At 37.5% G+C, this 16535-nt stretch overlaps 2 protein-coding genes across 3 annotated transcripts; one reads left to right on the top strand and one right to left on the bottom strand.

Annotated features, from left to right (window-relative positions):
• Positions 1 to 473: 473 nt before the first annotated feature.
• On the top strand, positions 474 to 3084 carry LOC110756186 (phosphopantothenoylcysteine decarboxylase HAL3). 2 transcript variants are annotated; one of them, XM_088252922.1, is made up of 3 exons: positions 474 to 777; positions 2052 to 2399; positions 2568 to 3084. In XM_088252922.1, the coding sequence occupies exons 2-3, from the start codon at positions 2055 to 2057 to the stop codon at positions 2856 to 2858; spliced, it is 636 nt and encodes a 211-aa protein (XP_088109048.1). In that variant the 5' UTR covers positions 474 to 777; positions 2052 to 2054; the 3' UTR covers positions 2859 to 3084. The 2 variants fall into 2 exon arrangements, with proteins under 2 accessions (XP_088109048.1, XP_088109047.1); XM_088252921.1 differs by having other exon boundaries at positions 477 to 773.
• A 6790-nt stretch (positions 3085 to 9874) lies between these two features.
• On the bottom strand, positions 9875 to 12535 carry LOC148294561 (uncharacterized). Its single transcript, XM_088253799.1, has 4 exons — positions 11435 to 12535; positions 11205 to 11341; positions 10489 to 10501; positions 9875 to 10402 (listed from the first exon to the last, which is right to left on the bottom strand). The coding sequence occupies exons 1-4, from the start codon at positions 12533 to 12535 to the stop codon at positions 9875 to 9877; spliced, it is 1779 nt and encodes a 592-aa protein (XP_088109925.1).
• Between the last annotated feature and the right edge of the window lie 4000 nt (positions 12536 to 16535).

The following is a 16535-nucleotide window of genomic DNA, read 5'->3' as shown; positions in this document are numbered from 1 at the left end:
ACAACTGATTTATGAATTTTTTAAGGAATTCTAAGATGAAATTTATATGATTATTATCATAAAAAATATATATTTTTCAAATGCATGATAATGGGACTTCATCCATTATCAAATAAAACATAAAAATTTTGAAATATATATTTTTAATACAAGTGATAGTTCAAGTTACAAAGGGAAGTGAAATTTCATACACTAACTACAAAAGTTGTCATGGAAGTTCGAAAATGAAGTCACATGTCTACAAATAAATGCCCTTTTTTAGTAAACTAGATCTTGTTGACCAAATGTTTGGAATATGTTTAAACAAGCTTGTAATTATCTTCATATTTTGTAAATTCCTTCGAAAATTAATGAAAAATGTTTTTTGTTTCCTGAAAAATAAAACACAAAAAGAAAAGAAAAAGCCATTTAGGAAAAGAGAATAAGTAAAAGCCGATGTGCATGTGTTGGATGGCAGGCCCAGTTGCAGAGAGTTAAGAGCAAGTTGGTGGGTAAGACCCAGTTGTCTAGCGGGAAAAGGGGAAGTCAAAAAGCCCACGAAGCTCAAACTGCGTTTCGCTGAAACAGAAGACGACGTCGCTTGACCTCCTCTGAAAGTTTGATTGGACTTTGAAGCACTCTGCAGATACGAGATTTGTGACCGACCGGTTCCCTTCAACGGAAGGTCAGGACGGTGCGTTTCGAGCCCTGAAACTCACCTGACTCGTTGAGTTTCAGTGTAAAACCCTAGAACGACTCAAACCGCACGCAGGGAAGGGAACTCACCACTCCAAGTGAGTAAGGGTTTCTCACTCAAATTTTTGAACTTTGTATCGTTTTAGTGCTAATTCCATGCGATTAAATACGAATTAAACATTGATTGATGTTTGAGATTTTTTAGTGTTTGATCCGTTTGGATGAGTAGAAAATAAAGGAAAAGTCTTTTTAAAATATTTTATTTTATTTTAAAATTTTAAAAATCGTTTGAATTTTTTTTTAAAATTTGATAAGTTGTCATGGTTCGAACATATCAAACCGGCCGAGTCAGCAAGTTAGTCAGCAAGTTAGTCAGGAGTTAGTTTTCTGTTAGTTCGTTATTGGGATTGGGCGGGAAAGGGAGAGCATTGTGTATAAATGTAGCAAAGGTGTTTGATATTAAGTCATTGAGAAAGAAAAGAAAGTTTCAGAAGCTTCCCTGCATCCCTACAGCAAGAAATTCCCTTTATTTCACTGTGATCATTCAAGATCACCATGAATGATCACCTTCACCAGTCGGGCTGGTGCATATGGGTATGTTTAGTTCATTTAGAAGCCTAATTCTGCAATTCGACATCTTAAGATCGTCACACAAGTTTTTTGTAGAAAACCTTTATATAATGTTCATTGGCATATTTTGGCTTTTCTAATCAGCCAGTTTAGTAGTTTTCTTGTAATTCTTTATGCAATTGGTTATCTGAGATTGTCACCTTCTTGTTTGGAAGACCTATGTACTTAGATATTTGTAGAACCCAATTTTGGTCTTTCACTCAAAGTTTGCTTAGTGCTCTTGTAACGTAAGCAGGTGCTTCTTTTGTATGCTTTGTATGTTTAGCTAGGTTTAATTATTTGGGAGATAATTTTTTCTCTTATTTTATCTTTTTGGCCATTGAATTGTGTCTTGTCTTGGAAAAAGTAAGTGGCTGTCTTCTGTAGATTAAAGATTTAAATCTTCTACTGTTAGATTTAAATTGGCCCTTAAATTGGGATGAATCATCATGTGAATGGGTATGCTTTTCTTGAGTAAGTTTTTTGGTGTGCTGAACAAAGTGGCTGAATGATTTGTCTGTTACCTAGATCTTCTGTTCTGTCATGGCTGCCTTTTCTTTTTGGTTCTTTAGGCATGTGGATCAGTCCTATTTATGTTCTTAAGAGGTGCATTGGTTCAAACTCATCCTGGATCTCAGTTTTTTTTCAAGGAATAAATTGAGGCATTATCTAGGCATTTTCCAAAATAATAGGTTGAAGGTTTAATGGATAACCTGATTTTCTTCCATTTCAAATTGTTTTGATGTTGATTGGAATCTTTTGAATAGGCTATGCCTGGCTCTGAACCTGGGAGTCCAGAAATGGATCCAATACAAGCCAATCCTGCTCCGAGGAGGCCTCGGATTCTACTTGCTGCTAGCGGGAGTGTAGCGGCCATAAAGTTTGGCAACCTCTGCCATAGTTTTTCTGAATGGGCAGAAGTAAAAGCAGTTGCCACAAGAGCATCCTTGCATTTCATTGATAGGACATCACTTCCCAAGGATGTAATCCTGTACACCGATGAGGATGAGTGGTCCAGTTGGAACAAAATGGGTGATAGTGTGCTTCACATTGAGCTCCGCCGTTGGGCTGATATCTTGGTTATTGCCCCATTGTCAGCAAACACACTAGGCAAGGTAGCAATCTGGAAATCTTGTGCATTTATAAAGTTGTTTTAGCAACAGGATGAGATAGGTGACTCAAACTATCATCTTATGTATAACTTTCAAATTTTATTTGTCATTCCCTCCATTTGTTTTTTTAATGGCAAGAATGAGATAATGGAATCCGTGTTTTTCACGTAGATTGCTGGGGGATTGTGTGACAATCTACTCACTTGTGTTGTACGAGCATGGGACTACAGCAAGCCTTTCTTTGTTGCACCAGCCATGAACACCTTGATGTGGAAGAATCCCTTCACGGAGCGACATATCATGTCGATTGATGAACTTGGAGTGTCGCTCATCCCGCCTGTCACAAAGAGGCTGGCTTGTGGGGATTACGGAAATGGAGCAATGGCTGAACCTTCTTTGATTTATTCTACTGTAAGACTCTTTTTCGAGTCTCGAGTTCAACAAGGTGGCAGTGTTGTTTAGGAAACAGTATAATAGAAGTAAAGCTGCCACCATCTTGAGATTCGATGACAGACTTTGACTTGAGAGACCTGATGACAAAATTTGGCTTGGTATGCATAACATGCTAGAATTGTTTTTGCGGGTTGTTTGATTTTGTGTTAGGTGCATATGGTGTTTTGGTATGTGAACCAGGCTAATTATATATCTAGAATTGTATTAGTTGATTTGTATTCAGCTTTTCACTTTAGGATTTGGCCCATCCTTTGGTTCTACTTCTCAGAAAAAATTATCCATGTCCTAGGCGCTACTGATAAATAAAACAATAATAATTCCAAACTATTCAGATTTCATGCAACTTAGGAAGATTTTCGTTCTTGCAACTTGCACCAGGCTTATTGTCATGCTTGTCCGAACGATCAAGCCTGTAAAACGACAAAAAAGAACACCAGAAGTTTTGCGTTAAGTAAAATCAACCAAGATATATCTAATATAATTACCAATCAAAAGCAAATATTTTGTTTGAGGGACTTGTAATAATTTCTTACGTCATTGCAACTGGGCTGATTTGTAGATCGCCGGTCGGTTTCAAAGAATAATATTTGAAATAATAAGTTTCGTTGGCCTTGATATCTGCATTGACGCGAAATCCTTCACCAGGAGCAAGGCTTGTAACGAGCAGTTGGAACACCACTACACGTACACAAAACTTGTTCGACGGATCCCAGCCACCACTCATTATGCACATAAGCCCATCATCACCACTCATATGGCTGATGAAGGTTGAGGGAAACTCTAGAAAAGGCTGCCATAACACCTTCCGAAGCTCAACTAGCTCCCCAACCGGCTTCGGGATGCCGTTGATCGGATCCAAACGATAAGCAATAACATCTCCACCCCAATAAGGGACGTTAACTAGATAGTCCTTGAATTCTGCAAAACGAGAGACATATGCCTTCGGGACGCCAGATGCAATTGCATCATCCTCCTCCCATTTATTTTGAAGGGTGTCAAAAACGTAATATCTTCGGTTTTGTTAAAAACTGAAATTAACTTAAACGTAAAGGATGCTTGAACAGAGTATTTCGCAGTGTTAAAGATACTGCAGTTTTCCTCTCTTATATATATGAAAAACAAAGCTTACAAAAATAACAATCTCCACAATAACCACTAACACAACAACAACAGATTTTGTGGAGTTCAACTACCTTAAGCAACGGAAGCAAATTTGAACGTGGTAAACAGACTAAACCACAACTTCTATATTCTAGGACTCCAGCTTGACTTGGTCTCTTCATGGCCATGTCAGCTTTATTTAATTAAAACTAATTAAACTTAACAACTTTTAACACCCTCCCTTAAACTGATTTTTACGAAAAACAGTTTAAGAAAAACAATTCAGGATTTCTCCACCATCACATAATCATCTTCCTGTTCAATGCTTCGAAGTGAACAAACTCCCAACATGCTTCTCAGCTTCTCAAATGCAGGCTGCTTCAAAGGCTTAGTTAAGATGTCTGCAACCTGCTCCCCACTCTTGCAATATTCAAGTACAATCTTCCCATCACTACACAGATCACGCAGAAAATGAAAACGGACATCAATGTGTTTACTCCTCCCGTGCATGACTGGATTTCTTGATAGCTTGATAGTTGACATGTTGTCGCAGTAGATGGTCATTGGTCCCTTTTGAACATTACCAAGCACTTCAAATATTTTCCTGAGCCACATAGCTTGACAGGAGCTTGCAGCTGCTGCTACATACTCAGCTTCTGTTGAGGAAAGTGTCACAATCTGTTGCTTCTTTGAGGACCACGATATTGCACCAGAGTTGAGCAGAAATGCGTGACCGGAAGTGCTCTTACGATCATCTATATCACCTGCATAGTCACTGTCTGTGTACCCAACAAAAACAGAACCATCTTCCCTTTTATAAAACACACCATAGTCAATTGTCCCCTTTACATACCTGAGAATTCTCTTTGCTGCATTGAGATGCATTTCAGTTGGCTTTTCCATATATCGGCTCACAAGACTCACTGCATACATGATGTCAGGCCTCGTGTATGTTAAGTACATTAGACTCCCAATTATCTGTTTATAGAAAGTGCTGTCAACCTCCTTTCCACCTTTGTCTTTGCATAGCTTTAAGCCGTGTTCAGCTGGAGTTCCAAATGGCTTGCAGTCATCCATCTGAAACCTTTTAAGAATATCCTGCGCATATTTTTTCTGGTAGATGAAATTACCAGCCGTAGTTTGAATGACTTCCAATCCAAGAAAATAGTGCATTAATCCCAGATCAGTCATTTCAAACTCCATCATCATAGACTTCTTGAATTCATCAAACATATTAGCATCATTTCCAGTGAATATCAAGTCATCAACATACAAGCATACCATGAGTATTTTACCTCCTTCCTCAGTCTTAACATAAAGCGTGTGCTCAAAAGGACATTTGTGAAATCCAAGCTTAGCAAAGTGAGCATCTATGCGACTGTACCAAGCTCGAGGTGCTTGTTTCAGTCCATAGAGTGCTTTCTTCAGTTTGAACACCTTCTCTTCTTCTCCTTTTCTCTCATAACCAGGTGGTTGATCAATATATACCTCCTCTTGCAGGTTGCCATGCAAGAATGCGGACTTCACGTCTAATTGAAAAATTGACCAGGAATTTTGGGCTGCAAGGGAAATCACTAACCTGATCGTGTCATGCCTTGCAACTGGGGCAAACACCTCTTTGTAATCAATGCCATGCTTCTGTTTGTAGCCCTTAGCTACCAAACGAGCTTTGTGCTTGTCAACTTCACCTTTTTCGTTCAACTTTGTTCTAAATACCCATTTAACACCAATGGTTTTCTTTCCCTTTGGAAGATCAGTTAACTCCCAAGTTTGATTCTTCTCAATGGACTTGATTTCATTGTCCATTGCTTCCCTCCATTTCTCCTCTTTAACAGCCTCAGTATATGTAATTGGATCACTGTCCACAAGTAATGCAAAGTGAGCATTTTCATCATCAGAACTTGAATAACTTACATCATAGTCCATCATCCATGCTGGCCTCTTCCTTGAGTTTTCATCTCTCAGATTGTATCTCTCTTCTTCAAACTGTTGAGATGACTGATCTTCAGGTTGAGGTGGCTGCTGGGCTTGAGTGTCAGGAGCTGCTGCTACCTCTTCATTGTCTGAATCATCATTGACTGGAATTTGTTGTTGAACCGATCTGTTCTCAGACCAATTCCACATAGTATCTTCATCAAATATCACATCCCTGCTTATCACTATCTTCTTTGTAACTGGATTGTACAGTTTATATGCTTTTGAGACTTCACTTACACCAAGAAAAACACATTTTTCACTTTTGTCATCCAACTTCTTTCTTTTCTCATCAGGGATGTGTGCATATGCTATGCACCCAAACACCCTAAAGTGATCAACAGCAGGCTTCAATCCACTCCAAGCTTCTTGAGGAGTCATATTCTTAACAGAAAATGTGGGACTTCTGTTTAAGATGTGAACTGACCATAGCACAGCTTCAGGCCAAAAATTCTTGGGAATTCTTCCTTTGACTAGCAGACTTCGAACCATGTTGAGAATGGTGCGATTTTTCCTCTCACTTACACCATTTTGTTGTGGTGTATAGGCAGTAGTCAACTGTCTCTTGATGCCTTTCTCTTTGCAAAATGCCTCAAACTCCTTCGAACAATACTCTCCCCCACGGTCAGTTCTAAGTGTTTTAATCTTCTTTTCTGATTCATTTTCAACTAGAGCTTTGAAGCTTTTGAATGCTTCAAATGCTTCTGATTTTTCCTGCAAGAAATAGATCCAAGTCTTTCTACTAAAATCATCAGTAAAGGAGATGAAATATTTCTTGTTACCATTTGAGATGGGATTTATTGGTCCACATAAATCAGAGTGAACCATCTCCAGGATTGATTGAGCCCTTGTTGCCTTGCCACTAGGAAAAGAGTCTCTTTTGTGCTTCCCAGTGATGCATTCTTCACACACCTTTGATGGAGGAGTTATCTCAGGTAAGCCAGTGACCATCCCTTTCTGGTGAAGTGTTCTCAAACCATTAAAATTCAAATGGCCATATCTGTAGTGCCATCTCCACGGGTCATCTTCTTTGGCAAACAAGCAAGCCTGCACAGTCTTGATTTTCAAAGGAAACAATCTGTTGGAAGACATTTTTACAACAGCAATGGAACCCCTTTTTGGATCGTATACTTCACACTCTCCTTTATAGATAGTAATCCTGTAACCTTTATCTTGTAGTTGACCAGCACTCAGCAAATTAGTCTTCAAATCAGGAATATAAAAAACATTGGAGATAGTTTCAATAAAGTCATTTTTGGTTCTGATTTGAATATCTCCCTTACCCATCACTTTCACTGTTGATTTGTCACCAAAACTTACTACCGTGTAAAAGCTTTCATCCAAATTAATAAAGGAAGACTTACATCCACTCATGTGATTGCTACAGCCTGTGTCCACATACCATGTCTCCTGATCAGTTTCTGTCAGTGCATGAAAAGCCATCAAAAGTGTCTCTTCCTCTTTCTTTTTCTCCACAAAGTGTGACTTTTCACCTTTTTCTTTTGGTAACTTCGTATAGCACTCATTCTTGTAGTGCCCAAAATTTCCACATCTATAGCACTCTACTTTTGACTTATCAAAGTGATATGCTCCTTTTTCTTCAGAGTCATCATCTCTTTTGAAACCATGAGATGACTTGCTATCATCTCTATGTCCAGACCGTCCACCACCTCGATGACCACGACCATCTCTTCCTCTACCACGTCCACCTCTTCCACGACCTCTTCCTCCTCTAGAACTTGAGGGCTCAGAAAAAGTGGAAGCTTTTAGAGCTGTTTGTTCTTCACTGGCAGTGGTGCGGTTAAGTCTTTGTTCATGCACTAACAAAGAGCTTTGTAGTTCATCAACTCGTAACTCAGCAACATTCTTTGCCTCCTCAATTGAACAGACAATGTAGTCAAATTTTGGAGTCAATGATCTCATAATCTTCTCCACAACTTTGACTTCTTCCATGGTGCCACCATTGGATCTCATCTTGCTTGCTATTCCCAGGGTTCTAGCAAAGAAATCAGTGATGGACTCTCCTGATTTCATTTGTAGATTTTCAAAATCCCTTGTTAGAGTTTGAAGCACTGCACGCTTCACCCTATCTGACCCTTCATATTTCTTCTTCAAAGAATCCCATATTTGTTTGGAGGTCTCCTTCTCGAGTATAGTCTCCAGGATGGATCGATCAAGTGCCTGAAAAAGGTAATTTTTCACCTTCAAGTCCTTCAGCTTCTGTTCAGCAACCCTCTTTTGTTGTTGTTCAGTCAACACAACTCCCTCTGCTGGGGCGTCAATTCCTGATTCCACAAGATTCCAGTACTCCTTTGACCTGAGAAAATTCTCCATCAGCATGCTCCAATGGTCGTAATGACCATCAAATCGTGGAATCGCTGGTTGAACATAACTCTCAGTGGCTTTGTCAGTTGCCATTGTTTCTTGCTGCTGCAAGACACAATCGTTCACTTTTTTCAAGTTTGTTCAGACCCAGAAGGGGCTCTGATACCAAATGTTAAAAACTGAAATTAACTTAAACGTAAAGGATGCTTGAACAGAGTATTTCGCAACAGAGTATTTCGCAGTGTTAAAGATACTGCAGTTTTCCTCTCTTATATATATGAAAAACAAAGCTTACAAAAATAACAATCTCCACAATAACCACTAACACAACAACAACAGATTTTGTGGAGTTCAACTACCTTAAGCAACGGAAGCAAATTTGAACGTGGTAAACAGACTAAACCACAACTTCTATATTCTAGGACTCCAGCTTGACTTGGTCTCTTCATGGCCATGTCAGCTTTATTTAATTAAAACTAATTAAACTTAACAACTTTTAACAGGTTTAACCAATGCCTCACAACGAGGTTGTCGCCCCAAGAACATTCAAAAAGGACAACACCAGTACCAACGGGGAAGGGGGGATTGGGGAGGATTGTCCACAACCCGGTAACCGGATTGAAAACCTCGAAGAGAGCTGGCGATTCTTCTTCCTCCGCGTACCCGACAGGCTCCGTGGACAGGACATAGATTTTATCCTTTAGTGTGACAACCACAGGATTTATCTTGGGAGCACAAGTCATGGAAAGTGTAGTTTTGTTGCCCTCTGTGGGTTCACAGTCAATGACTTCAAGGTTGGGTTTAAAAGGTTCGCTAGGACGCTTGGGGCAAGACTTACCTCCCACAATATAGGGTTTGGAATTCACAATTATATATCTCATGCCTTCTGGTAAATTCCTTCCGTCTGGAAAATAAGAGCCATGAACAAGTTTAAACTCGGGCCTCGGAGAACTCCTTGCCAACAATTTACTAAGATCTAGAACCAATAGGTCATCGTCCATGTTAACATAGAAAAACCAATCCTTCTCCTCCGCCATCATCATCTTCTTCTTCAAGAATTCTCTCTTTTTGTTCAGAGGTAAAAGCAACAGGAGAACGCAGCCTAAACCCTAATTACAATATTAATATTGTGACCGAAACAAATATGAAACTTTTTAAGCTTACCTAAAAACCTCAACTAAAAACCTAGAGAAATTAGGAAGCGAAGAGTACTAAGATGAGAATGTGTGTTGCCGCCTAAATTTACATGCACTAAAAAAGGGAAGCAAAAGGAATTTCTGCTTTGGGCCTTTATATGGTATATTGGGATCCAAAGAAATAGCGTAAGGCGTTGAATCCAATCAGCCCAAAACACGTTCTTGGACACAGCTACGGCGGGCCGGCCAATTTGCTGATAGGCCCCAATTAAAAAGATAATTTTAATCCTACAAAAATTTAAACTAACTTAATTGAACAAGGGTTTTTTTTTTTTTTTTTGGTAAGGGAAAGAAAGGAACTACAACCGGAAACCACGCGGGCACACATGCCCTAACAAGTCAAAATAAAACGGGATTGAACAACTCAAAGGAAGACCCCGATCCCACAGATGGGAAGGATGAAGATTATGGCCTAAGCTAGCAACAGCATTAGCCGTGAAGTTTGCTTCTCGAAAGACGTGCTGGAAAGAAACCTCTTCTCAATAAGAACTCAGCAACGATATCTTGCACAAGGAGACTAATGCTCCAAGGAACCGACACCACATTGTTGACGCAATCAATGATGAGTTTGGAGTCTCCTTCCACTAAAATTTTTCGCAGAGCCAAACATTCTGCAACTGTGATAGACACTTGACCTGAGTTTTTAGCTCCAACCAAACGAACATTACCATTCCAATCACGAATTACAAAACCCGTAGCAGCCAAGTTACCACGCACCGAGCCATCAAAATTCTCTTTAATCCAGTCCAAAGGCGGTGGCTTCCACTTGATGTCAAGCACCCCCCCTAGACTTCTGAGGAGGGCATGAGTTGATTTTCCAATAATCCAACCCAATGTGACCAGCCACATTGAGAGCTTTAACTGGGTGGGGGGCAATATCTTTAAAAATACAATTGTTCCTGGCTTCCCAAATTTGCCAACAGAGAAGAAGGGCTTTTGAAAGGGCATTTGGGCCATCTGTAGCCTTAGTGTGAGGTAACACATCTAACCATTCGATGCGGTCAAAATTTTGTTGAGCAAAATTGGGGAAAACAGACTCGCACCTCCAAATATTCCCTGCAAATTAACATTCAAAAAATAAGTGGTTAATGGTCTCCATATGATTATTACATAGAGGGCATTCTGGATTGATATTAGGAAGATATTTGTATAGATGGCCTCTAACTTGCAATCTTTTTTGAATGAGTAACCAAGAAAAAAGCTTGACTTTGGGGGGCAAAGTTAAACTCCACGTTTTCTTCAAAAGGGAAGCTTTAGAGCATCTCCAGCGCAGCAACAGAACCGGGCAAAAGGCCCCCCTCGCAAGCCCAAGGCAGCTCCAGCGCTGCAGCCTGCAGCCTGGTTTGGCGTGGGTCCTACCAGCCCGGGCAAGCCCAAGGGCAAGTTTCGCCTGGGCTTCAGCCCAAGGGCTGTGATGTCACGATGACGTCAGCGAGCAAAAAAATATTTAAAAAATCCAAAAAATTTCAATTTTTTTTTAAAAATACCAAAAAATTATAGATGCTTTCCCTATAAATACATAACAATTTTATTCACTTTCTAAATTGTTTATATTTTGTTGCATAATATTTTTTTCCTTTCTTGCCTTAGACTTGCCCTAGACTTAGCCCTCATGGGTGGAACCACAAATGGCAAGGCTGACACTATTCATATGAATAGTAGCAGCCCTTGCTTGCCCTTGCCCTAGACTTAGCCCTTATGGGTGGACATGCTCTTAGGGTGGCTTTGTTCATCATGTAATTGAAGATTATATGCAAACTTTAAAGAGAACTTCCCACTAGGGCTGGGCCCCCAGATTAACTCATCCTGAAGAGGAGATAAGGGCAGAGGAATGGTGAGAATTTTTTCTATAATATCTTCATCAATGACTTGACTGAATTTGTCACGCTGCCAAACCTGATTTTGAATAAATTCTGACACTTTAACATTCAAATTCATATTATTTCTAAGAAAAGCAGGAATTAAATCTAATAAAGGAAAAGGAAATACCCAATTAGCAGTCCAAAAAGGAATGGATTGACCATTACCAACAATCCATCTAATACCCTTATGAAGCATAGAACGAGCATCAAGAATGGCTTTCCAAGTCGAAGAATGTGAAGTCTTTTTTGCTGTTGAAAGAAAACAATCCTTCTTTAAGTACTTCTTGGCCATAATCTGAGCCCACCAATTGGAAGAGTCAGTTAAGCAGATCCATCCTAATTTTGCTAAGGCAGCCTTATTAAAGTGAGCAGCATATCTGACCCCGAGGCCCCCTAAACTTTGAGGTAAGCAAATGTCTTTCCAGGCAACAAGGGGGACTTTATTACCATTACCCAAGAAGAAACGTCTACAACAGGAATTCATTTCCTTGCAAACTTCTTTGGGGCATTTAAAACTAGAAAGAGTGTGGTTCGGGATACCTGTAACACTAGCCTTGATCAAGGTGAGACACCCCACCCTAGATAAAGTTTGGGCCTTCCAGCCAGCAAACTTGGAACGAATTCTATCTATCATCATCTTGGCATTAACAGGGTCTTTCCAAAAGATAATATTTTGTATGCCAAGGTACCGACCAAGAGTGGATTTATGTTGAATTTGCAGAAGGTTGCTTAGAGCAATCCTAGCTTGAGAATGGACATTGCTAGAAAAATAGACGGTGGACTTGTGCAGGTTGATTTTCTGCCCTGACACTTTGGAGAAGTTTTCTAATAAGTGATTGATGTTTCTGGGAGCCATAGCAGTAGCCCTAGCAAAAATAAGACAATCATCTGCAAAAACCAGGTTAGAAATACGATCACCTCCATGTGAAGAGAGGTGACCTACATTAGTTTTAGGATTTTGAGCAAGAATATTAAATTGCCTTATAAAAGGCTCCATGCAAAGAATAAAGATGTAAGGAGATAAAGGATCTCCTTGACGAATACCTAGAGAAGCATTAAAGTGGCCATATGGAGATCCATTAATCAGCATGGAGAAAGAAGTGCTTGAAACACAATTCATAATACGATCACACCAATTATTGCTAAAGCCAAATTGAGACAGGCAACTTCTAATATAATTCCAGTCAAGTAAATCATAAGCCTTTTCAAGGTCAAGTTTGATAGCCATAGCACCTCTGGAACCTTTCTTACGCTTAAAATCATGGAATAATTCATGAGCAATAAGAATATTGTCAAAAATGGATCTTCCTGGACAAGGTATCTGGTTGTAAACATGTTGACATAACCCGTTTATTAAAACGGATTGATTATGTCATTATGGAGTTTGGAGGGCTGACCAAAACTCACTTGTTTATTTATAATATTTTGGAAGATTGACCCAAATTATCCCATATCCTTTTATGGGTTGATCCGAATAAATTCTTGTGAATTTTGAGTGGTTTATTGTGCCATGTCGGAATTGTCACCTCTTACAGTGATATTCATGCATTTGTAGTGAAGTCCTTTCTTAACAAGTATAACAAAGTTCTCCTGGCTATGACTTGGTGCAGACACGCATATAAAACACACATCATGTTTAATAACGTTAATCTGGCTAGTTGGTACCTACCACCATCAAACGCTTCCAAACATGTCTTTAGATGCCAAAAGAGGGCATTATTCGACCATGTTCTCGTGTGAGAAATATTATAAGACGAACAACGGTGTACAATCCGCCAGCACGATTTAATAATGTAGCGTCAATTATATGTAGGGGTTCTTAGATCTAGGTCCAAAACGATTAGTTGTCATTGGGTCTAGTCCTCGTGTTTTTGGTTTTAGATGTAGGTCATGATGAGCACAAAATTAATACAAGTTTTATTCTTAAATTTATAGTTGTTAGTATTTTCTTTTGTTTTATGTAAATCTATTAGAGTATTTATATTGTTTCATTCCAAATCTTGTTTTTATATTTAATGAGTGGTTATTTGTAGATATTAAGTGTCTTCCACCAATGGCATGAGGAGGAGGAGGAATAAGTAATGTGTTGCAAAAAGAAGGTAGAAGAAAGATGAAAATGTGTGCAGTCATAGTCAAGGAAATATGCTCAAGACAACGTGTGGTTCAATGCCAAAACCAAAGAAGAAGCAATCAATTGCATTAATATGCTCTAGGACATGCATGCAAGCCTCCATCATTGAAGAAATAAAGAAAGAATGAATAAACAATGAAGGAGAAGTTCAAATTGACTACTTACAACCAATGAATGCAAAGAAGAATGATGATGTTTGAGTTGTTATCTAGCTACAATTTGAGGAAAGTTGCTGCAGTTTTTTATAAGATACGAGAGATGAGATGGAGCAAGTGGAGAAATTCAGAAGAAACACACGGCAAAAGAAAGAGAGAAAGAGTGAGGAAGAAAGAGAACAATGATGGAAAGGAAAGAACCAAGAGCTAATAACTCTTTTAAACTTGTTCTTCCTTTCCTAGTTCTCATTTAATTTATGTATTTTAGTTTCTTTGTTTTGTTTTAAATATTAATTATGTCTATTTAAAATACTTAACTAAGGTTGGATGAAACACCATTATTAAATAAAGTTCTAGTTTTTATTTTCAATTCTCAATTATTGTGGTGTTCAATGATTATAATTTTCACTTCACATGATTAATAGATTAATCTTCTTTTCACCACTTCTATCATGTATTGTGAGATATAACATGTATTTGTGGTAGTTAAGAGTTTGGATTAATCTATTAATTCACCCTTGGTTTTTATTTCTAATTTACAAATTTCTTTGATATTTTGTTATTCAAATGAACTTTTTCACATAGGATGCTTAGGAAACTTTGATCCTTTGTAGTTAAATAATTTTGTTTACATATTATGCTTAGAATTTGTACTTATGAAGGGAAGGAAAATTTACTTATAATCTACATTACAAGCTTAATTGATAAATCTTGAGAAAGCAGTAGATTGATTTCTAGATTGCTACTCCATGGGAATTGAAAGATAAATAATTAGAATCTTATGGAATGATGGTGTGGATTCTAATACCTCATGGTTCCGTAGGCTAGCTTTTAATATAAGTGTGTAATTTTTATTAGTTTGATCCAAACTTAAGCTTTAATGTGAATTTGTAGTATTTGTTCAAATGGAATTTGTAGTTTTCTTTTTAATTAATTGATGAATGTTTGATAATCTATTTCATGGGTTCAATCATGTTTTTCCTATTGTGTAGTAAAAACTTTCATGCTTTTAAAAGAGAAGAGAATTACTAAAGATTAATAGAATTTTGATGAAGATTATTTTTTGATAGTTTGTTGCCAATGGTACAAGTTATGCTTAGAATACTTCTAAAGGAAATTAAAAAAAGCTTTAATTATTTTGAACAACTACATTGGAAAATATTTTGTGGATCAAATTATTAAGAGTTGCATGTTTATGTTAAAAGTGGAAATCTAATACCTTAATTATTTTTCTCATAAATGTAAATCTTAATTTCAGTTTATTGTCATTGCTATATTTGTTTTATGCTTTATTTTCTTTTATTTTCTTTTTGAACAAACAAATCACCATTTGAATCAACTAGGTTGGCAATGAAATTAACTTGGGTGAAATTGGTTTTCTATCTTTACACGCAATCCCTTGGGTACGATCTCGCTCTTACACGCTTATGCTATATTCGATTCGTGCGCTTGCGAGTTTATAAATTTTTAAAACACCTCTTTTGAGGCACAACAGGTCCCTTTGACATTTATTACTTTTTTGTTGTGTCAATTTTATCCTTTAAGGTAAATAAGGAAAATACATTGAAAATCTAAATTTAATGCATTATTTCCTTGAAATTGAATTCCAAATTTTGAATTTTGAATTTTTTTTCCTTGATAATATTCCTAATATATAGATAAAATACAATTTAATCAATAAAAAGTAAAGACTCACATATTATACCAATCGATCAGACAAGCACCCACATTAAATTATGTACCTGACATACAGGTAAATAATGTTAATACATACTGGTATATATGTACCTACCTTACAGCTAAGTGTTTTTTTCTTGAGTTTTCTTAAGCAGTTTTTTCTGGAGGTTCATATTTATATACATATGTACATGTCTTCCATGTAATAGTGTTTTTTTTTTCTTTTTCCAAAGAAATTTTGTATGGATTTTTATCTCAGTTGAGTTTAAAGATCCATACCAAGATATTATATGAATTCAATTAGCTGGGCTAGAGGGTATAACTACCTAGACTAGAGGTAATTTATGGATTTAATTACCTGGACCAGAGTTAATTTATGGGTTTAATTACCTGCATACTGCATACGAGGTGTATGCATAGGTACCTTACCTATTGTTAAGGTATGAAGTTTTTATGAACTCTTATTACAAATTTTGATGTCGGTATGCCTTGGGAAAATTTCAGAATTCAATAAATAGATTTGTAATTAAATTCAAATCAAATATGATAATTAATATCCTACAAATCAATAAATTACCAATTTTAGGAATTCATAATTTACCTTATTTATGTTTTAGGTGCATAACTGGAACAAAAAATAAAAAATAAAAAGAAGTAAATATCAATAAATTGAAATAGGCATGTAATCTTATGTGGCGCAAAAGTCAAAGGACTTGAATCAACAACAATGTTTGCGTGGATTGCACCCAAAATCTCTCCTCATAATTGGACTTATGCCAAATTTTCTATTATAATGTATGATGTTGATGTATTATAAGTCTTACATGCATCAACGACACATAATTACTATGTGTGTGGACTACAGACGCTAGAGTCGAATACCATGCCTTCTTCTACCTACATGCCCTGTGCTTATGGCTTTCGTTGAATCTGTCCATGACTATCATTTAACACAGCTATCTGCAAAAGCGTGCTATATAAATTATGTTTTCTTGTGGGCAAGGTCATAGAGGTGGTTGCAATATTTAAGGATGTGCATCAAAGCACCGACGGTCTGGTGAATTCAAAAGAAGCAAAAGAATAAAGAAAATTATTCTCTCTCTCTCTCTCTCTCTCTCTCTCTCTCTCTCTCTCTCCCTCTCTCTAAATCTGCAGAAAGAAAAAGAGGTTGGGTGTGGACACTTGCCCATTTAAGGCCCAACTATTTTTCATTCAACTACTTCAAGATATTTAGCTCCGAATTTATAACTCTCACCTCCCTACCC

The sequence above is a fragment of the Prunus avium genome, chromosome 5, assembly GCF_965620075.1.
Source record: "Prunus avium chromosome 5, drPruAviu1.hap1.1, whole genome shotgun sequence".
In the NCBI taxonomy this organism is placed as follows: Eukaryota; Viridiplantae; Streptophyta; class Magnoliopsida; order Rosales; family Rosaceae; genus Prunus; species Prunus avium.
The sequence above is the reverse complement of the archived record's forward strand: the minus strand, read 5'-3'. Positions and strand labels throughout refer to the sequence as shown.

Coding starts and splice junctions, on each gene's coding strand:
- LOC110756186 (XM_088252922.1), top strand. CDS start 2,055: ATGCCTGGCTCTGAACCTGGGAGTCCAGAAATGGATCCAATACAAGCC. Junction 2,400..2,567: donor CAGCAAACACACTAGGCAAG/GTAGCAATCTGG, acceptor TTTTTCACGTAG/ATTGCTGGGGGATTGTGTGA.
- LOC148294561 (XM_088253799.1), bottom strand. CDS start 12,535: ATGGCTATCAAACTTGACCTTGAAAAGGCTTATGATTTACTTGACTGG. Junction 11,342..11,434: donor CTTTTTGGACTGCTAATTGG/GTATTTCCTTTT, acceptor ATTCAAAATCAG/GTTTGGCAGCGTGACAAATT.